Raw genomic sequence first — 24,123 nt, 5'->3', positions numbered from 1 at the left:
CAGGCCTGGTCGCCCCCAACTTCCCTCCTCTGCCAGCTTGGTTACCCCTAACTGCCCTCCCCTGCAGGCTTGATCGCCCCCAACTGCCCTCCCTTGCAGGCCTGGTCCCTCCCAAATGCCCTCCCATGCTGGCCATCTTGTGGTGGCCATCTTGTGTCCACATGGGGGCAGGATCTTTGACCACATGGGGGCAGCCACCTTGTGTGTTGGAGTGATGGTCAGTTTGCATATTACTCTTTTATTAGATAGGATAGAGGCCTGGTGCATGGGTGGGGTCCAGCTGGTTTGCCCTGAAGGATGTCCCAGATCAGGGTGGGGGAATTACATGCCCTCACTACTCCCTCTCCCCCGATCTGTGTCCTTTGCGTATGCTCATATGCATGCATACAAGTGCTTAGGTTGATCTCTAAACCCCTAACCCAGGGGACGGCAAACTGCGGCTCGCGAGCCACATGCGACTTGCAAGCTGTGGTTTGCCACTCTGTTGACTAATGAGTTTGCCAACCACTGCCCTAACCCAAACCTTCCCTCATAGGTTGGACAGTCTGTTTGATGCTTCTATGACTCTGGTTCTATTTTTGTTCATCAGTTTATGCTGTTCATTATATTCCACAAATGAGTGAGATCATGTGATATTTATCTTTTTCTGACTGGCTTATTTCATTTACCATAATGCTCTCTAGATCCATCCATGCTGTTGCAAATGGTAAGAGTACTGTCTTTTTTACAGCAGCATAGTATTCCCTTGCGTAGATGTACCATATTTTAATCCACTCATCTGCTGATAGGCACTTAGGTTGTTTCCAAATCTTAGCTATTGTAAATTGTGCTGCTATGAACATAAGGGTGCATATATCCTTTCTGATTGGTGTTTCTGTTTTCTTGGGATATTTTCCTAGAAGTGGGATTACAGAGTCAAATATGAGTACCATTTTTAATATTTTTGGGAAACACCATACTGTTTTACACAGTGGCTGCACCAGTCTACATTCCCACCAGCAGTGCACGAGGGTTCCTTTTTCTCTGCATCCTCGCCAGCACTTGTCGTTTGTTGATTTGTTGATGATAGCCATTCTGACAGGTGTGAGATGGTACCTCATTGTTGTTTTGATTTGCATATCTCAGATGATTAGTGACTGAGCATGTTTTCATATGTCTCTTGTCCTTCTGTATGCCTTCTGTTGAAAAGTGTCTATTTAGGTCCTTTGCCCATTTTTTTATTGGATTGTTTATCTTCTTTTTGTTAACTTGTATAAGTTCCCTATAAATTTTGGAGATTAAACCCTTATCAGAGATAACATTGGCAAATATGTTCTCCCATGCAGGGGGCTTTCTTGTTGTTTTGTTGATGATTTCTTTCACTGTGAACAAGCTTTTTATGTTGATGTAGTCCCATCTAAACGGGCAGTCGTTTGTTTCCATCTGTCCATCTGTTTGTTTCCTCCTTAGTTTCCATTGCCCTAGGAGCTGTATCGGTAAAGATATTGCTATGACAAATGTCTACTATTTTGCTGCCTATGGCTTCTTCTGGGATCTTTATGGTTTCCCATCTGATGTTTAAGTCCTTTATCCATTTTGAGTTTGTTTTTGTGTATTGTGTAAGTTGGCGATCTAATTTCATTTCTTTTGCATGTATCTGTCCAATTTTCCCAACACCATTTATTGAAGAGATGTTCTTCACGCCATTGTATGCTCTTGCCTCCTTTGTAAATATTAATTGAGCATAATGGCTTGGGTCAATCTCTGAGTTCTCTGTTCTGTTCCATTGGTCTATATGTCGGTTCTTGTGCCAGTACCAGGCAGTTTTGACAATAGTGGCTCTGTAGTATAGCTTGATATCTGGTATTATGATCCCTCCAACTTTGTTCTTTCTCAAGATTGCTGCAGGTATTTGGGGTCTTTTTTAATTCCAGATGAATTTTTGGAGAGTTTCTCCTAGGTCTTTGAAGTATGCCGTTGATATTTTAATGGGGATTGCATTGAATCTGTAGATTGCTTTGGGTAGTATGGAAATTTTAATGATGTTGATTCTACCAATCTATGAACATGGTATATTCTTCCATTTGTTTATGTCTTCTTCTATATCTTTGTTTAGCGTCCTATAATTTTCTGAGTACAGGTTCTTTATTTCCTTCGTTAAATTTATTCCTAGTTATCTTAATTTTTTTAATGCAATAGTAAATGGGATTGTTTTGTTTTGTTTTGTTTTGTTTTTTAGTTTCTCTTTCTGTGAGTTCATTATTGGTGAATAAAAAAAAGCATAGATTTATGGGTGTTAATTTTGTATCCTGCTACATTGCCGAATTCATTTGTTAGTTCTGGCAGATTTTTGATAGAGTCTTTCGGATTTTCTGTGTACAATATCATGTCATCTGCAAATAATAAAAATTTCACTTCTTTTTTTCCAGTTTGGATGCCTTTTATTTCTTCTTCTTGTGTGATCGCTATGACTAGCAATTCCAGTACTATCTCAAACAAGAGTGGTGAAAGTGGGCATCCATGTCTTTTTCCTGTTCGTAGGGGAAATGATTTTAGTTTTTGCCCATTGAGTATTATGATGGATGTAGCTTTGTCATATAAAGCTTTTATTATGTTGAGGTATGATCCCTCGATTCCCATTTTGCTGAGGATTTTTATCACGAAAGGGTGTTGCATTTTGTCAAATGCTTTTTCTACATCAATTGATATGACTGTGTGATTTTTATCTCTCAATTTGTTTATTTAATGTATCATGTTTATTGATTTAGGGATATTGTACCATCCTTGCATCCCCAGAATAAATCCCACTTGGTCATGGTGTATGATCTTTCTAATGTAATTCTGGATCTGATTTGCTAGAATTTTGTTGAGGATTTTAACATTCATATTCATGAGGGATATTGACCTGTAATTCTCTTTTTTTGTAGTGTCTTTATCTGGTTTTGGGATTAAGGTGATGGTGTCTTCATAGAAAGAGCTTGGAAGTGTGCCTTCCTCTTGAATTTTTTGGAATAGTCTGAGAAGGATAGGTTTTCGTTTTTCTTTGAATGTTTGGTAAAACTCTCCTGTGAAGCTGTCTGGCCCCAGGCTTTTGTTTTCTGGAAGCTTTTTTATTACTACTTCAATTTCCTCGTAAGTTATCAGCCTGTTGAGATTTTTTACTCTTCTTGATTGAGTTTTGTAAGGTCATATTTTTTTTTGGAATATGCTTATTTCCTCTAGGTTGTTTAGTTTGTTGGAGTAGAGATGTTCACTGTATTTTTTTTTTTTACAATCCCTATTATTTCTGTAGGGTCTCTTGTTATTTTGCCTCTTTCATTTCTGATTTTGTTTATTTTAGTCCTCTTTCTTTGCTTCGTGGTGAGCCTGGCTAGAGGTTCCTCAATCTTGTTTATCCTTTCAAAGTACCAGCTCTTGGTTTCATTGATCTTTTGTATTGGTTTTCTTTTTTTTTTCTTTATTTTTTTCTTTTTTGGTTTCTATGTCATTTATTTCTGCTCCCATCTTCATTATCTCCTTCCTTCTGCTCACTCTGGGCTTTTCTTTTTCTTTTCTGTTATTTTATTTTTAAAATTTTGTTTTATTGTTTCAAGTATTACAAATAGTAGTGCATATATCTCCTTTTGGGGGGCTTTTCTTGTTGCTCTGTTTCTAATTCTTTAAGTTGTAGATTTAGATAATTTATTACCACAGTTTTTCTTGTTTTTTGAGGTAGGCCTGTAATGCTATAAATTTCCCACTCAGGACTGCTTTCAGTGTGTCCCATAGGTTTTGGATTGTTTTGTTTTCATTGTCATTCATTTCCAGGATGTTTTTAATTTATTCTTTGATCTCTTTGGTAACCCAATCATTGTTTAATAGCATGCTATTCATCCTCCAAGTGTTTTAATTTTTTATTGTTTTTATTATATATTTGATTTCTAATATTATGCCATTGTGATTTGAAAAGATGCTTGATATGATTTCAGTCTTTTTGAATTTGGAGAGACTTTGCCTGTGTCCCAATATGTGGTCTATCTTTGAAAATGACCCATGTGCACTTGAGAAGAATGTATATTCCATAGCTTTGGGGTGAAATGTTCTGAAGATGTCGATTAAGTCCATCTGATCTAGTGAGTCATTTGGGACTACTGTTTCTTTGCTGATTTTTTGTCTAGAGGATTTATCTAGTGATGTCAGTGAGGTATTGAAGTCTCCTACTATGATTGTATTGCTGTCGATTTCTCCCTTGATATCTTCCAGAAGTTTGTGCGTGTGTGTGTGTGTGTGTGTGTGTGTGTGTGTGTGTGTGTGTATTTGAGTGCTCCTGCATTGGGTGTGTATATGTTTACCAGAGTTATATTCTCTTGTTGTATCAATCCCTTTAGTATTATGAAGTGACCTTCCTTATCTCTTCTTGTGGCCTTCACTTTGAGGTCTATTTTGTCAGATATAAGTATTGCTACCCCAGCTTTTTTTTTCCATTTCCATTTGCCTGAAAGATATTTTTCCATCCCTTCACTTTCAGTCTGTGTGAGTCCCTTGTTCTTAGGTGGGTCTTTTGTAGACAGCATATATGAGTCATGTTTTCTTATCCATTCAGTTACCCAATGTCTTTTAACTGGCACCTGTAATCCATTTACGTTTAAGGTTATTATTGATAGGTACTTGTTTTTTGCCATTTTTATTCTTTATGCCTGTGTTCCTTCTTCCCTTTCTATTTCTTCTTCTTACAACAGTCCCTTTAGTATTTCTTGCATTGCTGGCTTGATAGTGATAAACTCCCTTAGCCTTTTTTTTTTTTTTTTTTTTTTGTCTGTGAAGCTCCTTTTTCCCCCTTCAATTTTGAATGATAGCCTTGCTGGATAAAGTATTTTTGGATTCAGTCCCTTGCTTTGCATCACTTTGTATACTTTCTTCCATTCCTTTCTGGCCTGATGTTTTTCTGTTGAGAAATCATTTGATAATCTAATGGGAGATCCCTTGTACTTAACTTTCTGTCTCTCTTGGAGCCTTTACGATTCTCTTGTTTGTTGTTAATATTTGCCATTGTAGTTATGACATGTCTTGGTGTTGGTCTTTTTGGGTTCTTCTTGTTTGGGACTCTGTGCTCGTGTGACTTTTTTATTCCTTGTATCAGGGACGTTTTCTGACATTATTTCTTCAAAGAGGTTTTATAACCCTTGCTCCTTTTCTTGTTGTTCTGTTACCCCTATTATACATATATTGCTTCGTTTCATGTTGTCCCAAAGCTCCCTCAGGCTCTCATGCTGTCCTTTGATTTTTTTCTCCAATTGCAATTCAGATTGGATGTGTTTTGCCCCCCTGTCTTCTAATTCACTAATTCGGTCCTCCACTTCTCATAGTCTACTGTTGAAAGTTTCCATATTGTTTTTTATTGTAGTTATATCACTCTTTATTTTCTCCTGATTCTTACATAGGTTGTTCATTTTCTCATCCATCCAATTTATGAACTGTATCACCCTTATTCTGAATTGTTTTTCTGACTTATTGCATTCCTCCATTTCATTTAGTTTCTTTCCTGGCGATTCCTCCTTTTCTTTCCTTTGGGAGTTGTTCTTCTGTCTCTCCATTTTTGCTCTCACTAAAGGATCTTGGTGTTAAGGCGCACAAGGCCTGTGGCTATAGTGGTGAACTTGGTGGTAGGTCCCACGGTTGCGCGTGGTGGCTGCTCCTCATGGGGTTGCAAGGCATCTGCTCCTCACTCATTTGTGCTACGGCCACTCCCTGCACATTCTCAGACAGCCACTTCTCCTTGAGGTGGGTCGCAGGGCGCTGCTCCTTGTACGGTCGTGGGTGGCAGCTGCTCATGCGGCTGCTGGTGCAGTCATGGTGCCTGGGGATGCTAAATAAGGTTCAGCTTTTCATGTACATGGTTGTTTAGCCTGTGGCTCCTGCATAAGGCTCGGCTGTTCCCGCACTTGGTTGCGTAGCCCAGGGCTGCTGCGTAAGGCTCGGCTGTTTGCGCTTGCAGTTGCAAAGCCCAGGGCTGCTCTGTTAGGCTCGGGTGTTTGTGCTCATGGTTGTGGAGCCAGGGGCTGCTGTGTAAGGCTTAGCTGTTCATGTGCACATGCGGTCGCTGTGCCCAGGGCTGAAGTGTCTGGCTGGTGGGAGGGGACCGTGCTCTGGAACTCACAGTAGCCCTCATCTAGGGAGGCTAGATTTCCAGTGTCCATGGGTCTGTGGCAAGGCAGCAGTTCCCTGACTGGAGTGGCTATAGTATCCCAGGTGGTGTCTGAGAACACCCTGGGTAGAGGTGAGTCTGGGCTCCCAGTCACAACAGCTCTCCCCTTCCAGATGACATGGCTTCTGCGGCAGAGCCAGCGCTCCAGGAGAGATTATAGCAGTAGCAGAGGCTGCCCAGCTATGTAAGCCCAATCTGCCAGCCCCCGAAGGTCCTGAGAGATCTAGCTGTCCCTTACTCAGACACACACACTCATACAACATGTCCACACACTCCCCTTTCACTCCCTCACTCATATTCTCTCCCTCACTGCCATCCTCTTGGCCACCATCTTGGAATCTCTTTCATAGTTTCTATAACTTTTATTATGCTGTTGAGCATCCTTATAATCATTATTCTGAACTCTATATCTGGTAAATTTCTTATCTCCATTTTATTTAGCTCTTGTTCTTTCATTTGTGGCTTATTTTTGTTCTTCCCATTTTGGCTGCCTGTTTAAGTTTGTATCTGTGTATTAGTTAGGGACTTCCAGTCTCTGGTGCAGGACAATTTCAGATGCTTTTTGAGACTGGCCTGAGTACCCTGTTTTGAGTTATCAGCAATCCACAACTTTTGGCTCCCTCTCCTGGGGCTGGGTGCCTTTGGAAAGGACCAAGATGTACACCAAGGTCTGTTTTTCCTAGCTCCAGGTCCAGAAGGAGATCATGCAAAGACTCAAAGCCTCTAGAACAGCCGTGGGCAAACTATGGCCCGCGGGCCAGATCCGGCCCGTTCGGCTGTTCTATCCGGCCCGCGGAGCCGCAAGAGCGGAGGGTTCTCTTGATCTCCCCTCCGCTCCTTTACTTTGAATTTATATTAGTTCACACAAACACTCCATCCATGCTTTTGTTCCGGCCGTCCAGTCCAGTTTAAGAACCCATTGTGGCCCTCGAGTTAAAAAGTTTGCCCACCCCTGCTCTAGAATCTGATTGTTATTTTCAGTCTTAATTTGCCTCAGGCTATAGACCACAACAAAGTGTAGACTTTACAGGATGGGTGAGAGGTTTTCCAATTTGGTGGGGCAATTGCTTCCCTCCTGTATGGTAAATGCCTGCCTGTGAAAGATGTCCTCTGCAGTATGAAGGAATGACTCAGCACAAGAAACCAATGTGTCTGCCTTCCAAGCTGTAATGTCAGAGCTCCCAACCCTGGATTCTCTTCACACATCTCTAGTCTACTCTGCCCTCTCTCTGCTGGAGTCCAAGGTAAGTGGCTGCACATGAAATTCTGTGCATTGGCCCTTTATGATGGTGCCTGCATTTCCAGCTGTCTCTCCCTGGTAGACAACAATCCCACTGCTTTTCACAGCCAGATGGTATGTGGGTATCTTTCTCAGTTCTGGTGCTCTTGTCTGGGGAGCCCAACTTAGGGTTTCCAGGGGTGGGCAAACTTTTTGACTCAAGGGCCACAATGGGTTCTTAAACTGGACTGGAGGGCCAGATCAAAAGCGTGGATGGAGTGTTTGTGTGAACTAATATAAATTCAAAGTAAAGGAGCGGAGGGGAGAGCAAGAGAACCCTCCACTCTTTCGGCTCCGCAGGCCGGATAGAACAGCCGAACGGGCCAGATCCGGCCCGCGGGCCCGTAGTTTGCCCACGGCTGGTTTAGACCCCAGAGTTCTTAGTGGAAATCCCCCCTCCCCCCCGACACACACACACAGCTGAGATATCTCTCTGGAACTTTAGCTGCTTCCTGTGGGAGCCTGGCCAGCCCTCTCACACCTCTGAACTTCCTACCAGTCTCTCTGCAGTCACTACTTTCAGTCCTTGGTTATCAGGGTTCTCTCCAGCTAGTCTTCAGTTGATTATTCAGGATTTTTTTTCTGTATTTTAGTTGTAATTCTAGTTTGGTCCTGGGAGAGTGTCAGTGTAGCTTCCACTATATCTTCTGCCATTTTGGAACTCCTCCTTTGATGTTGAATTTGGTCATATAGTTTTTCTGCATCTACTGAAATGATCAATTTTTTAAAAGTTTGTTAAAGTTATCAGTTACATTGATTTTTCAACTGTTAAACTAATACTGCATTCCTTTGGTAAGCTCCTCTTATTCATGATATATTCTCCTTTTTACATAATATTATATTTAATATGCTGTTTGTTTTAAAATATTTTAACCTGTGTCTATGACTGATTATTGGTCTGTATTTCTCTTTTCCTGTAATGTTTTTGGTTTTGCCATCTGGGTAATACTGACTTCATAAAATGAGCTCAAAAATACACCCTCCTTTTCAACTTTCTAGAAGAGTTTCTATTGCTCAGTGGTATTAATTTATTTTTTTAATGTCTGGTAGAGTTTACCAGGGAAGCCATTTGGGCCTGGATTTTTCTTTATAGGGTGGTTTTTTAATTATAAACTCAATTTCTTTAATAGATATAGGGCCATTCCCCTTATCTATTATTTCCTTATTGAGTTTTAGTAGATTGTTTCTTTCAAGAAATATGTCAGCCCAACCAGCATGGCTCAGCATCAACCTATGAACCAGGAGGTCACGGTTTAATTCCTGGTCAGGGCACATGCCCAGGTTGTGGATTTGATCCCCAGTGTGGGGCATGCAGAAGGCAGGCGATCAATGATTCTCTCTCATCACTAATGTTTCTGTCTCTCCCACTCTCTTCCTCTCTGAAGTCAATAAAAATATTTTTTAAAAATAAATTTGTCAGTTTCATCTAAGTTGAAATTATTGGCCTGAAGTTAATTTTTATTTCTCCATGCCCTAGCTGGTTTTGCTCAATGGATAAAGCGTCAGCCTGTGGACTGAAGGGTCCCAGGTTTGATTCTGGCCAAGAGCACATGCCTGGGTTGTGGGCTCGATCCCCAGTAGAGGGCATGCAGGAGGCAGCCAATCAATGATTCTCTCTCATCATTGATGTTTCTATCTTTTTCTTCCTCTCCCTTCCTCTCTAAAATCAATAAAATATATTTTTAAAAAATCATTATTTCTCCCTTAATAGCTTTTTTAAATCTGTAAAAGCTATATTGCTATCACCTTTCTCATTCCTAATATTTGTAATTCGTGTCTCTGTCATTTTCTTCTTGTCAGAGTGACTGGAAGTTGGTCAATTTTATTGGGCTCATAGAACCAGTTTTTGGTGTTACTAATTTCTCTCTATTTTTTTCTGTTTTCTATTTCATTTGTGTTCTGATTTTTGTAATTTCTATTATTCTGCTTATTTTGAGTTTCATTTGATTTTCTGTTTCCAATTTCCAAAGGTGAAAGCTAAGGTCATTGATTTAAGACCTTTTCTTATATAATATAAACAGTTAATGCTATAAATCACCTTCTAATGATGATTCATAAATTTTGATATGTTGTGTTTTCATTTTAATTCAGTTCGAAATACTTTCAAATATGACTTTTGATTTCTTTGGATTATTTAGGAATGTGCTACTTATTTTCCAAATATTTTCTGATTCCAGATAACTTTCTTTTATTAATTTTTTTAACTTTGAGGTATAATTTATATTCCATAAACTATAGTATATTTTCCTGGTGTGGGGTCGTGTGTTCTATAGATATCAATCAGGTCAAGTTGGTTAATAGACTTAAATGTACCGTGTTCTTGCTGATTTTCTATTTGTTCTATTAATTATTGAAAGAGGATTTTGAAATCTTTGATTATAATTATGGATGTGTTCTATTCTCTCTGCAGTTTGATTGTTTTTTTGTTTGTTTGTTTTTTATCTTCTTTACAAACCCTTGTGTCGAGGGCTGACTTTCAATAGATCGCACTGAGGGAGCTGCTCTGCTACGTACAAAACCCTGACCCAGAAGCAGGTCGTCTACGAATGGTTTAGCTCCAGGTTACCCACCAACGTGAGCTGCGTGAAGGGCGTGGGGGTGGCCCCCTTTCCAGCTGCACCCCATTTCCCAGGACGAAGGGCTCTCCGCACTGGACCCCGGTGCCGACACGTGGTGGAGTGCGCCACGCCGCCTGCCTCAGTGAGGCGGTTGGGCTCCATGGCCCTCTGGCGGGAACGGCGGGGGACTGGCTATCCAAGGCCAACCGAGGCTCTGTGGCGCTGCCATATGGTTCCGCCTGGGTGGGATTCTGCCTTAGAGGCGTTCAGTCATAATCCCACAGATGGTAGCTTTGCCCGATTGGCTCCTCAGCCAAGCACATACACCAATGATTGGTTTTTGCTTCTTGTATTTTGAAATTTTGTTATTAGGTATGTGAATATTTAGAATTGTTATGTAATCATAATGAATTTATTTTTTATCATCATGAAATAACCTTCTATCACTGGTAATATTCTTTGCTCTGAAATATATTTTATCTGATATTAATATAACCCTCCAGGTTTCTTTTGATTATCCTATCCTTTTCTTTTAACTAATTTTGTCTTTATATTTAAAGTGTATTTCTTCTAGGTAGCATATGGTTGAAAGTTGCTTTCTGTAATCCTATTTATCTCTGCCTTTTAATTGGGTCATCTAGACCATTATATTTAACATGATTATTGATATGGTTAGGTTTCAATTTAGCATCTTGTGATATGTTTCATCTCTTCTTTGATGCCATTTTACTTTTTCTGCTTTCTTTTTGATTAATTGAATTTTATGATTACACTTATCTTATTTTGGCTTATTAGCTGTAACTTTTTTGCTAAGGTCTTTCCGCAGCTAGGGTTCAGGGATCTGGAGAAGAGCTGCACATAAATGAATAACTAGACAAGAAATATAAGTTTGGAAGGCATTTTGGGGGAGCCAGATGGAAGCTTAGCTCTAGTGACTAAGCTCTCTGAATGTCGGGACGCACAGCTTTTTATTCACACATTTTGCCCTTTAGCAAAACAGATATACATATCAAAGGTAAGGTTTGGTAAACAATAAAGGGCCATCAGGTTAGGGGAATTGCCCTCAGCTGTTTAGCAGCAGGTAATAATATGCAGATCTTTAGCCCTTGCTGAAGCTGTCCGTCACCCTTCTGATGAACTTCTCGCATTTATTATGCTAACTACTGTACTTAGCCTCCAGCATATCCCCCATTTTTGATTTAATAAATTTAACAAGAATATATGCCATTTGCAGAGCTCGGGTCCTTTCAAGATTTTTAAATTCAATGGAAAGGATTGAGTACTTTCATGTCCTTTTAAATTGCTGCCAGGCATCAAAGGAACTAGTCTGCAGTAAGCTCCTTTCTGGGCCAACAGTTCTTTGAGTCCCCTTTCCAATCACTGTCTAACAGTTTTTTATGGGTTCCCTTCTCAATTACTGTCTCCTGTGACATGACAGCAATGATATTCTAGTTCTGGATGGTGGACAAACGGTGAGCAATGGCAATGCAGGTCCGACCTTCTTTGACTTGGTCCTGGTCAACCTGCAGCGACGCACAGCTGCTGACTGCTAGCATGGCAAGGTGTCTTTACCATCCCCCATTTCTGGACTGTTTTTCCTCTGTCTCATCAGCGTGTTGCTTGGGGCCACTGGCTATCTGTGGTTGGAGTAGTCTGGTCAGTTCCTCTCTTGGATCCATTGTTGCAGGAATCCACATGGGCTTGGAGGAGTTTTCTGGAAATATACAAGCATAAGGTTAATAAAGGGACCTTTCTATAAACTAGACTCTCAGGATCTTTTTTATTTTGCCCAAACCATTTTCCTTTGGCTTATTCTGACACCATGTGTGTCTTGCCATCAGCATTACAAGTGAAAAAAAATTTAAAGTAATTAAGGCTCGATGTCATTTACTTACAGGAGATTACTCCACTATCCCCCCTTTTTTGTTTTAAATTGTAAGGAGGACATTTTTTGATTGCTGTACAATATTTTGGCTTTTGAAAATCTAACAATGCAGGCTTGATAGCTTTTAATTCAATTCTTAGTACAAAAGTATGACTGCTCTGAGTTCATTGCATGATAAGCAGCTTTTACTATGAGATGAACTATCAGTAAAAAATAGTTAATGCTCCAGGAAGAGGTTCCTGCCTAGTACAATTAAGTTCCCCTGAATATTCACTTATTTCAATTTGCCATTTTAAATCAGTATGAAATAAGGCTTACTTTCTAACTTCATTTGTCCTTGGCTGTGGACAGTAAATGACATTAATTGAATTTTTGCTCAGTGTTTGAGTATACCCACATTAGCTTTGTTTAGAGAGGCAAAATACAAATTACTTACTTTTCTTTTTGAGGCCTAATACATTAACTTTTAATTAAAGTTTTCCAGACATTTGAAGGAAACCTCTCTTTATTTCTTCCCAGAGTAATTTCTAGGCCACATTTAGGAAGTTTCTTTTAAAAACCGTTTTTCTTTCTTTTAAACCAAGCAACACACTTGGTTTCTTTTTAGATGCTGGCTCATATTGCCATGCTTATATTTTAAGTGACTCTCTTTACTTATGGTGACTATTAATGATCAGATTTAATGCTTGAATAATAACCTTGAGTTTTCCCTATAAATAGTAGTGGAGGAGATTTTTAAATTTCTCCTTTTTATTAAGCTTACAGTTTACTTTTAAACAGTATTCTTTTGGGCTAGTGCTCATTTGCATACACAGAGGGATCATGGGAGGTCTCCGGAACTATTTCAGAGGACTTTACTAGAATCAATTGTTTATAAAAATACTGACTTCTTATATAACTGAAATTATATGAGACCTTGATTATATTATAAAAAGCTAATTTATTAAGTAATCAAAGTAGGCATCTTTACTGAAAAAGCAAAGCAAGCAAACTTACACGTTTGACCTATAAAGTACAGATGCTGCCCTACCCCCCAACCTATTTGAAAAGCAGGCTGCCTGGGGCTTTTGTTTTTAAAATTCTGTTGCTTTTGTTTTTTAAAATTCCGCTGCTGAAGAAATATTCAGCAACTTTGCCTTGCCTTCCCTTAGAGGTTAAAACCTTTATAACATTTAAAATATATGTATATAAATAAAATATAGTTATTAGTTTTTATTTTATAAAGCTTTCCACGTGATTTCAAGTATATTAGATCGGTCTAATTTAAAAATATTTCTTTTAAGAAGAGAGAATAAATTCTTGAATCACTCCTGGGCCCTTGGATATCCAAATTCATCTCTCAGTTAAATTCTTGAAATTTAACTTGGAAAGATAATCAAATGTGTGTGTATATATATATATCATAAAGATTATATTATATACTTTTATAATTGTTCTAAAATATATTAATTAAATTTAAACTGGTTTTTATATTAAAAATTTGGTTGAGACCACAAAATTAATCCTCTTTATTAATTATACCATATAAAATATTATATTCTAGGTTGAAATTTTACCACACGTAAAGACTATATTATGAAATACTAATTTCTCTAGAGAAAATACAAGAATTATTTTCTCAAAATAAATTTCTATATGTATTTTGTTATCACAACTATATGATATCTCCTATCTTAATTTGAACTTTAAACTCTTAGAAGCCTCAAATTTTAGGTGGCAAGTTAAATACTTAGCATTTCTGAGACTAGCAATAACTTCATATTTTTAAGAATATATTTCAGCCAAAACCGGTTTGGCTCGGTGGATAGAGCATCGGCTTGCGGACTGAAGGTCCCAGGTTCGATTCCGGTCAAGGGCATGTACCTTGGTTGTGGGCACATCCCCAGTGGGAGGTGTGCAGGAGGCAGGTGATCAGTGTTTCTCTCTCATTGATGTTTCTAACTCTCTATCCCTCTCCCTTCCTCTCTGTAAAAAATCAATAAAATATATATTTTTAAAAAAGAATATATTTCAAATAAAATGCAAGACATATTTAATTAATAGATTCAAATCTATCCTCTAGATTTTTCATATGAGGCAAACTCAGATTTAACATTTCAGTATTTTTTTTTCATTTCAAAATACCTAGATATTTAATAAATTTTTATCATTTAATTTAGCAAACTCCAAAGTTCCAAGTTGCCAAAGGCTCTGGAAAACCACATTTCTGGCTGGCGAAAGGAGGGGGAAGCCGGGAAGCAAGCTTGTAGCTATTTAAATGTAAAACCACCACATTCTTTCTGCTGGGGGAAATGCGACCAGCCCCCTCCTTCAACAAGGATCAGACACCCACTATTAATATACCTATAGTTATAACTAAAAAGCTTTACTACAAATTCTTTATTTTAGCTATATCCATCTATTTATGTTTCAACAATTCTGAGATTCTAAAGCCAATTATTATTATCCAAGGCATTTTCTTTGGCAAATTCTGTAACAGAGATAATTACTGACTTTCTAGCCGCCTTAATGTTAACTTTGGAATGTGGTCCATTATTATTCAAAAACTACCATTTATTATGGAAATAAACTTATTGCCCTAACTCAGCCTGTATTTTTTCTTTTGGGTCATTTTAACCATCTTTTTTCTTTTGAGAAAAACAGTCTTGGGGTTTATTCTATAGCATCCATAAAGAGATTAAGCTTAGCCCAAAACCTGCACAAAATTGGGTGGAGCACTCTTTTGTTTTAAGCTAGCTTTTTCTCTTTATGAGTACAGAAATCCCAGATGCATTCCTAAATTCTGCTAAATTTTTAAATGACTGACCGGGAAATAAAAATCATGGCGAAAAAAGACTTTTTAATAGCACTCTCAGGAGTGGGCATCCATTTTACAGGATCACCACATGTCTCCCCACCCCCACATCCTGTTTCCTCTGGGGAAATTCAGTAAATGGTCTGGCCGCCCAGGTGGTTTCTTTTCCCAATTAAACTAGAGGCATGCTTAATAAACTAACAATAAACACATCAAACCAAACAAAAATGACAGATAAAACAGACAAGCAATCAACTATGACTCATAGATAAGACTTAATGAATCACAGTTCTTTTTCTGGAAATTTCTCTCCATAGCATTGACTACCCTTTAAAATTATTTTAGCTAAACTCTGCCTGCCTCAAGTGGTCTGTAATTTTTAAACAAAGTGTCAGAGTCTCCCTGCAAGAGTGTTAACAGCTCCACCCTTTCTAAGTGCCAAGTCTTTTCACACTAGAAGCAGAGGATCCAGCAGCTTTTTAGTAATTGCAGAATTTTGATCCCCAATACGAATTAGGCATTTTGTAATTTGAACAAGAACCCACATAGTTAAATGTGACAAGGCACTCTTTTTCCTTGAGCCTGATTTAAGAAAGTACCTTTTGACATTTTAATTTCTTTATAATTTTGCCTTTAAACCGAATTCTTCCCCATTATGGCCTAGCTTGAAAAAGACGTCCTCTCCTTCTTTGGATCGTGACTTCCAAAGCTGGTACGAGCTTTATACACAGTGAATCTACCCACCGAATTTTCAGTGACCCCCACCTTTACTGGTGATCCCCACCTTTACCAGTGATTAACTTCTTTTCTTTGCTCTGGCAAATCTTCTCCTCCAGATGTCCCTCGTTGAGGCGCCATAAATGCTAGGGTCTTTCCGCAGCTAGGGTTCAGGAATCTGGAGAAGGGCTGCACATAAATGAATAACTAGACAAGAAATATAAATTTGGAAGGCATTTTGGGGGAGCCAGATGGAAGCTTAGCTCTAGTGACTAAGCTCTCTGAATGTCTGGATGCACAGCTTTTTATTCACACATTTTGCCTTTTAGCAAAACAGATATACATATCAAAGGTAAGGTTTGGTAAACAATAAAGGACCATCAGGTTAGGGGAATTGCCCTCAGCTGTTTGGCAGCAGGTAATAATATGCAGATCTTTAGCCCTTGCTGAAGCTGTCCGTCAGCCTTCTGACGAACTTCTCACATTTATTATGCTAACTACTAAGCCTCCAGCTCTTTTTCTGTTATTTTAATTGTTAAGGTCTTTATTACATATATATAACTTATCATAATCTACCTTTAAGATATAATACTATCATTCATTTATTTTACTTCATTCTGTATTATATTTCATTTAATGGATGAACCAAAATGTATTTAGCCTATCCATTATTGATGGAATTTAGGTTGCTTACATATTTTACTCTTGTAAATATTGCTGGATGAACATTTGTTTGTGTTTTAAATATGTTTTATTGATTTTTAGAGAGAGAGGAAGGGAGGGGTATAGAGATAGAAACATTGATGAGAGAGGAATTCATTGATTGGCTGCCTTCTGCATGGCCCCAACTAGGGATCAAACCCACAACCCAGGCATATATCCTGACTGGGAATTGAACTGGCAACCTCTTGGTTCCTGGGTCAACGCTCAACTGTTGAGCCACACCAGCCAAGCTGGATGAACATTTTTGTATGTTTTTGTTTACTTTTGCATATATATATATCCATCCATCCATAGGATATATTCACAGAGGTGAATTGCTCAGTTGGGCATTTTTCTGACAGTTTACCAATTTAGATGACTATGAAAATTAACCAATGTTTCAAAGATATTAGTGCTCATAAAATGAGTTCCAAAGTCACTGTGATATAATTAACCATTGATAGCTATTATCTTTGATAAAAGTATCTCATGTTTTAATCAATAAAGAAATTTAAAAAGAAAGTATCTCATGTTTTGAATTGTTTCCTTGTTTTCAGCTCTGCAAGCAATTACCACTTTAGAAAATTTATTAACAACTGAAGCATTAGAAGGGAATGACCCACTTGCAGATACAAGTTCACCTGTCAAGATTTTCAGTTTAGCTGCCCAATTTGCTCTAGAGGTAACTCTTATGTATACATTTATGGAATTTTTGCCTCTTTTTCATTTTGTGAGATAATTAATGGAATCATCATTAGGTAGGCACAGGAGAGGCCTTCTCTTACTTCCTTTACTATTTAACCCCATATTTTCTCACCAAGCTTGGTTGCAGCATTTCTTTTTTTCTCTTCATTTCTTTCTAATGTGAAGTAAATGAAACAGTGAGGTAACAGATTTGTGCTTAGAACTACAGAAAAAAACAAATATAATAAAATGTTAAATTTTAAAAGAAACACCAGATTTAAAATGCTATGCCATGCAAACAAATACAGTAGTTATCTATTTAGAAACTTGTCTTTCTCATCAATTTGAAAAAAAAAAAAAGCACACAAAACAGTTTAAATCCCTGTGGATCTTTTAATTTCTTAACCACGAAACAATTTTATTTTAGAAATAATAAATATTTTCACCCCTGTTTTTTACTTGCAAAATCTGCATAGGATTAGGAAAAGCATTGTAGCAACTGTGGAGCTCTTAGACTTGGTGACAGACTGACTAGATTTGATTACTGGCTCTACAACTTAAGTACTTAACTTCTTTGATTCTTAATTTCATTGTTTGTTAAGTAAAGGTAATACCTACCAACAGAATTGTGGAAATTAACTGAGAAGGTAGTTGAAAATGTGATTTGAAGCTTAATATACAACTATGGTGTTTCTGTTCTTATCCTATATAATAAAAGGGTAATATGCAAATAGACCAAATTGCAGAACAACCAAACAACCAATCAAAGTGTAATATGCTAATGATATGCTAAGGCTGCTCAGCCACTCGCTATGATGTGCACTGACCACCAGGAGACAGATGCTTTGACCGGTAGGTTAGCTTGCTGCTGGGATCTGGCTGATCAGGACTGAGAGAGATGGTCCAGACACTCCCTGGAGCCCTCCCACGGTCCCTTCCTAGCCTGATCATGCACCAGTGGGGTCCCTCAGCCTGGCCTGCGCCCTCTCGTAATCCGGGACCCCTTGGAAGCTGGTTTCAGCCTGATCCTGCAGGCCACTCCCCTTGGGAGGGCGCCAGACACAGGGCTCATGGCTGGCGAGGACTGTTGTGGCAGCGCGAGCCTCTCCTGATTGGGACAAATTGGGCCCGAGCCTGCGGCAGGCACAGTGAGACCAGGATGACCAGGAGTGGCAGGTAGGAGCTGCAGGTGGCTTTGGACTGCAGGCCACTCAGAGGGACCCCACTCATGCACAAATTCTTGCACCGGGCCTCTAGTTAATATATATACAACCTGGCCACAGCAGCTAACCCTTCTACTTTATCTCATATTACTCCCCTATATCATCATCATACGTCTGATGGTGGGGTAAATGAGAAGGTATATTAAGACCAAAAAAATGAAGCCGGCAACTATATAGAATATAACAGAATTTATTATAGAGTAATTTACCCCTGGGAAAATTGGGTTGGATTGGAACAGATAACCCAGCAATTCTGTGCAGGTTATTCTCCATTACTAGACTCCTGTTTCAATACTTTTTTATAGCATAACTTGAGTACTAATGATTGCCAGGACAAAGGGCAAAGAATACAGTAGCATCAGGGGCCATACCTCTTTTTTTTTTTTTAATTTTTTATTTTTTTTTTTATTTTTTTTCAAATTTTTATTAAGGTATTATATGTGTACATATCTTACCATTGCCCCCCCCCCCACCCCACTCCCATACCTGCCCTCACCCCCCAATGTTTTGCATCCGTTGGTTACTCATATATGCATGCATACAAGTCCTTCAGTTGATCTCTTATTTCCCCCACCTCTCCCTAACCTTACCGCTGTAATTAGACACTCTGTTTGATGCTTTACTGCCTCTGTAACTATCTTTTGGTTCATCACTTTATAATGTTTTTCATTATCCCTAAATGAGTGAGATCATGTGGTATTTTTCTTTCATTGACTGGCTTATTTCACTTAGCATAATGTTCTCTAATTCCATCCAGGTGTCTACAAAGGGTAGTAATTCCTTCTTTTTTATGGCAGCATAGTATTCCATTGTGTAGATGTACCATAGTTTTCTGATCCAGTCATCTGCTGACGGGCACCTAGACTGTTTCCAAATCTTAGCTATTGTAAATTGTGCTGCTATTTGTGCAAACACCTTTCTGATTGGTGTTTCTGGTTTCTTAGGATATATTCCTAGGAGTGGGATTACTGGGTCAAATGGGAGTTCCATTTTCAGTTTTTTGAGGAAACTCCATACTGTTCTCCACAGTGGCTGCACCAGTCTGCATTCCCACCAGCAGTGCACGAGGGTTCCTTTTTCTCCGCATCCTCGCCAACACTTGTCGTTTGTTGATTTGTTGATGATAGCCATTCTGACAGGTGTGAGATGGTATCGCATTGTCATTTTGATTTGCATCTCTCGGATAATAAGTGACTTTGAGCATGTTTTCATGTGTCTCTTGGCCTTCCTTCTGTCTTCTTTCGAAAAGATTCTATTTAGGTCCGTTGCCCATTTTTTTATTGGATCATTTATCTTCCTTTTATTAAGTTGTATAAGCTGCCTGTAGATGTTGGAAATTAAACCTTTATCAGTGATACCATTTGCAAATATGTTCTCCCATACAGTGGGGTTTCTTGTTGTTTTGTTGATGGTTTCTTTTGCTGTGCAAAAGCTTTTTATTTTGATGTAGTCCCATTTGTTTATTTTCTCTTTGGCTTCCATTGCCCTAGGGGCAGTATCACTGAAAAAGTTCTTTTGGCATATGTCTGAGATTTTGCTGCCTGTGGATTCCTCTAGTATTTTTATGGTTTCCCGTCTTATATTTAAGTCCTGTATCCATTTTGAGTTTATTTTTGTGTATGGTGTAAGTTGGTGATCTAGTTTCATTTTTTTGCATGTATCTGTCCAATTTTCCCAACACCATTTATTGAAGAGACTGTCTTGACTCCATTGTATGCTCATGCCTCCTTTGTCAAATATTAATTGCGCATATTGGTTTGGGTCGATATCTGGATTCTCTATTCTATTCCATTGATCTATATGTCTGTTCTTGTGCCAGTACCAGGCTGTTTTGAGGACAGTGGCTTTGTAATACAGCTTGAAATCTGGTATTGAGATCCCTCCTACTTTATTCTTCTTTCTCAGGATTGCTGTGGCTATTCGGGGTCTTTTTTTATTCCAGATGAATTTTTGGAGAGTTCTTTCTAGGTCTGTGAAATATGCCGTTGGTATTTTAATGGAGAGTGCATTGAATCTATAGATTGCTTTGGGTAGTATGGACATTTTGATGATGTTGATTCTACCAATCCATGAACATGGTATGTTCTTCCATCTGTTTACATCTTCCTCTATCTCTTTTTTCAGTGTCCTGTAGTTTTCCGCATATAGGTCTTTTACCTCCTTGGTTAGGTTTATTCCTAAGTATCTTAATTTTTTTGGTGCGATGGAAAATGGGATTGCTTTTTTAGTCTCTCTTTCTGTAAGTTCACTGTTGGTGTATAGAAATGCCATAGATTTCTTGGCGTTAATTTTGTATCCTGCTACCTTGCCGAATTCATTTATTAAGTCTGTTAGTTTTTTGATAGAGTCTTTTGGGTTTTTTTATGTACAATATCATGTCATCTGCAAATAAGGACAGCTTTACTTCTTCTTTTCCAATTTGGATGCCTTTTATTTCTTTTTCTTGTCTAATTGCAATGGCTAATACTTCCAGTACTATGTCAAACAGGAGTGGTGAGAGTGGGCATTCTTGTCTTGTTCCTGTTCTTAGGGGAAATGGTTTTAGTTTTTGCCCATTGAGTATGATGTTAGCTGTGGGTTTATCATATATAGCTTTTATTATGTTGAGGTATGATCCTTCTATTCCCACCTTGTTGACAGTTTTTATCAAGAAAGGGTGTTGGCCGAAACTGGTTTGGCTCAGTGGATAGAGCGTCAGCCTGCGGACTGAAAGGTCCCGGGTTCGATTCCGGTCAAGGGCACGTACCTTGGTTGCGGGCACATCCCCAGTAGGAGGTGTGCAGGAGGCAGCTGATCGATGTTTCTCTCTCATCGATGTTTCTAACTCTCTATCCCTCTCCTTTCCTCTCTGTAAAAAATCAATAAAATATATTTAAAAAAAAAAAAAGAAAGAAAGGGTGTTGGATTTTGTCAAATGCTTTTTCTGCATCAATTGATATGACTATGTGATTTTTATCTTTCAATTTGTTTATGTGATGTATCACATTTATTGATTTTCGGATATTGAACCATCCTTGCATTCCTGGGATAAACCCTACTTGGTCATGGTGTATGATCTTTCTGATGTACTGCTGGATCCGATTTGCTAGAATTTTGTTGAGGATTTTGGCATCTACATTCATGAGGGATATTGGCCTATAATTCTCCTTCATTGTGTTGTCTTTATCTGGTTTTGGTATTAGGGTGATGCTGGCTTCATAGAAGGAGCTTGGAAGTGTTCCTTCCTCTTGAATTTTTTGGAATAGTCTGAGGAGGATAGGTTTTAGTTCTTCCTTGAATGTTTGGTAAAACTCTCCTGTGAAGCCGTCTGGCCCCGGGTTTTTGTTTGCCGGAAGCTCTTTGATGACTGCTTCAATTTCTTCCATAGTTACTGGCATGTTGAGCTGTTTAGATTCTTCCTGACTGAGTTTTGGAAGGTTATATTTTCCTAGGAATATGTCCATTTCCTCCAGGTTGTCCAGTTTGTTGGAATAGAGTTGTTCGTAGTATTTTTTAACAATCCTTTGTATTTCGGCGGGATCTGTTGTTATTTCACCTCTTTCATTTCTGATTTTGTTTATTTGGGCCCTCTCTCTTTGCTTCTTGGTGAGCCTGGCTAGAGGTTCATCAATCTTGTTTATCCTTTCAAAGAACCAGCTCTTGGTTTTGTTGATCTTTTGTATTGTTTCTTTGGTCTCTATGTCGTTTATCTGTGCTCTGATCTTTATTAATTCCTTCCTTCTGCTTACACTGGGCTTTTCTTGTTGCTCTTTTTCTAACTCTTTGAGTTGTTGGGTTAGGTAATTTATTACCCCTGTTTCTTGTTTTTTGCAGTAGGCTTGTACAGCTATGAACTTCCCTCTCAAGACTGCTTTCGCTGTGTCCCATAGATTTTGGATTGTAGTGTTTTCATTGTCATTTGTTGTCATGATGTTTTTTATTTCTTCTTTGATCTCTCTGGTAACCCAGTCATGGTTTAATAGCATGCTGTTTAGTATCCATGTGTTTGATTTCTTTGGGTTGTTTTTATTGTAGTTGATTTCCAGTTTTATGCCACTGTGGTCCGAGAAGATGCTTGATATGATTTCTATCTTCTTGAATTTGAGGAGACTTTGCCTATGTCCCAACATATGGTCTATCTTTGAAAATGACCCATGTGCACTTGAGAAGAATGTATATTCTGTGTCTTTGAGGTGAAATGTTCTGAAGATGTCAATTAATTCCATCTGGTCTAGTGAGTCATTTAGGATTGATGTTTCTTTGCTGATTTTTTGTTTAGAGGATTTGTCCAATGGTGATAGTGGGGTATTAAAGTCTCCTACTATGATTGTATTGCTGTCAATCTCTCCCTTGATATCCTCCAGGAGTTTTTGTATGTATTTGGGTGCTCCTGTATTGGGTGCATATATGTTTACCAGAGTTATTTCTTCTTGTTGGATTGCTCCCTTTAGTATTATGAAGTGGCCTTCCTTATCTCTTGTTATGTCCTTCAGTTTGAGATCTAATTTGTCAGATATAAGTATTGCTACCCCAGCTTTTTTTTCAGTTCCATTTGCCTGGAAAACCTTTTTCCATCCCTTCACCCTCAGTCTGTGTGCGTCTTTTTTTCTGAGGTGGGTTTCTTGTAGACAGCAGATATATGGGTCATGTTTTCTTATCCAATCCGTTACCCTATGTCTTTTGATTGGGGCATTTAATCCATTTACATTTAAAGTTATTATTGATAGGTACTTATCTGTCGTCATTCCTCTGCTTCTTCTAGTCTATTCTTGATGCTTTCTATTGACTTCTTTACAGCAGCGATGTCATTTTTCATTTCTTCTTGGTTCTTCATTTCCTCTTGGTTCTTGCTCATATTGTCGAATTTGTCTTCCATTCTTTTCAGCCACCTTATGACCATTTCTCTGAATTCTTTTTCTGGAAGGTTGCTTGCTTCCATTTCGTTTACTTCCTTTTCTGGTGATGCCTGCTTTTCTTTCATATGCGGGCTGTGTCTTTGTCTCCCCATGGTCTCTCTTCTCTGGGTGTCTGGTTATGTAGTTCTCTCTCTCCTGCGTCGATTTAAAGGCACAAAATACAGCACTACCAGGTACAACACACAAGGCACTGAACAGAAATGTATTCACGATATTAATAACCTCCAATAAAGGTGACCACCAGAGAAAGGCAAATTAGGGGATAGTAGAGAAGGAAGAAGAGGAAAAAGAAAGAAAGAAGAAGAAAAAAAAAGGGGGTGTCAAAATGAAATTGGGAAAAGGGAAAAAAAGAAGAAAAAAAAGTAAGAGAGACAAGAAAGAGACTAAGAGAGAAAGGGAAACAGACTATATATATTGGGGATAAAACTCCAATAGAACAATCACTTATCCCAGCAAATGCCAGCAACAAGTACCTGGGGATTAATACAAACTACAACACCAACTAATATTGAGTGAGGCAAGGGAAAACAGAAGCACTAATCAAACAAAAAAATAAACAAAAGAAGAATAAGCAAAACAATCTCACAAAAAAGCATAAAAATTCGATATAATCTACATTCAAACAAACAACAACAAAAGGACAGAGAGAAAAACAATTTTTTGGATAGTTAAGACAGTGAAGAGAGAGGTGTGTATGGACTTGGAGCAGGCGATTGGAGATTAGATATATAAGTAGGGTGAAATTTTAAAAGGGGGTAAACAGAAAGAATAGGGAAAATCTAAAGCAGGAAAGGGGTAAGATAAACAGGACACTGAAAAGGGAAAAGTGAGGAAGAGAGTGATGGCATAAAGGTAGATTTGAGATAGAGTAAAATGATGCTAAAGGAAAGATAAAAATAGAATGTAGAACAGTAATCCCAAAACAAAATGAAGAGAAAATAAAATGACACTTAAAAAAAAAAAGAGAAAATAGCAGTAGTAATAATACGGATTGAAAATAAAAATGTAATAATTAAAAAGGTTAAAATAAAGTGAGGAAAAAAATTAGTTTCTTGAGTAAAAGATGCAAAAAATGAAAATAAAAAAATAAAAAATAAAAATGTGGAGTAGTGAAGGTCATTCACTTCCTCTGTTGTTCTGTTTGGCACACCTGTTTCTCAGTCCGGACAGTATTGCAGTTCCCTGCGTTCCACTGCTCTTCAGTGATGTAAGCCAGTCCTGAT

At 38.4% G+C, this 24,123-nt stretch overlaps 1 protein-coding gene across 1 annotated transcript in view; it reads left to right on the top strand.

Annotated features, from left to right (window-relative positions):
- The window catches only part of TEX11 (testis expressed 11), a gene marked incomplete at both ends in the record, with an annotated part of 517,390 nt that overhangs the window by 359,404 nt on the left and 133,863 nt on the right, over positions 1-24,123 (top strand). Inside the window, one exon of the mRNA XM_080652805.1 lies at positions 16,656-16,780. Within this exon, the coding sequence (XP_080508931.1) occupies positions 16,656-16,780 (125 nt within the window). The remainder of the gene's footprint in view (positions 1-16,655; positions 16,781-24,123) is intronic.

The sequence above is a fragment of the Plecotus auritus genome (assembly GCF_963455305.1).
Source record: "Plecotus auritus genome assembly, chromosome: X".
Lineage (NCBI taxonomy): Eukaryota > Metazoa > Chordata > Mammalia > Chiroptera > Vespertilionidae > Plecotus > Plecotus auritus.
The sequence above is the reverse complement of the archived record's forward strand: the minus strand, read 5'-3'. Positions and strand labels throughout refer to the sequence as shown.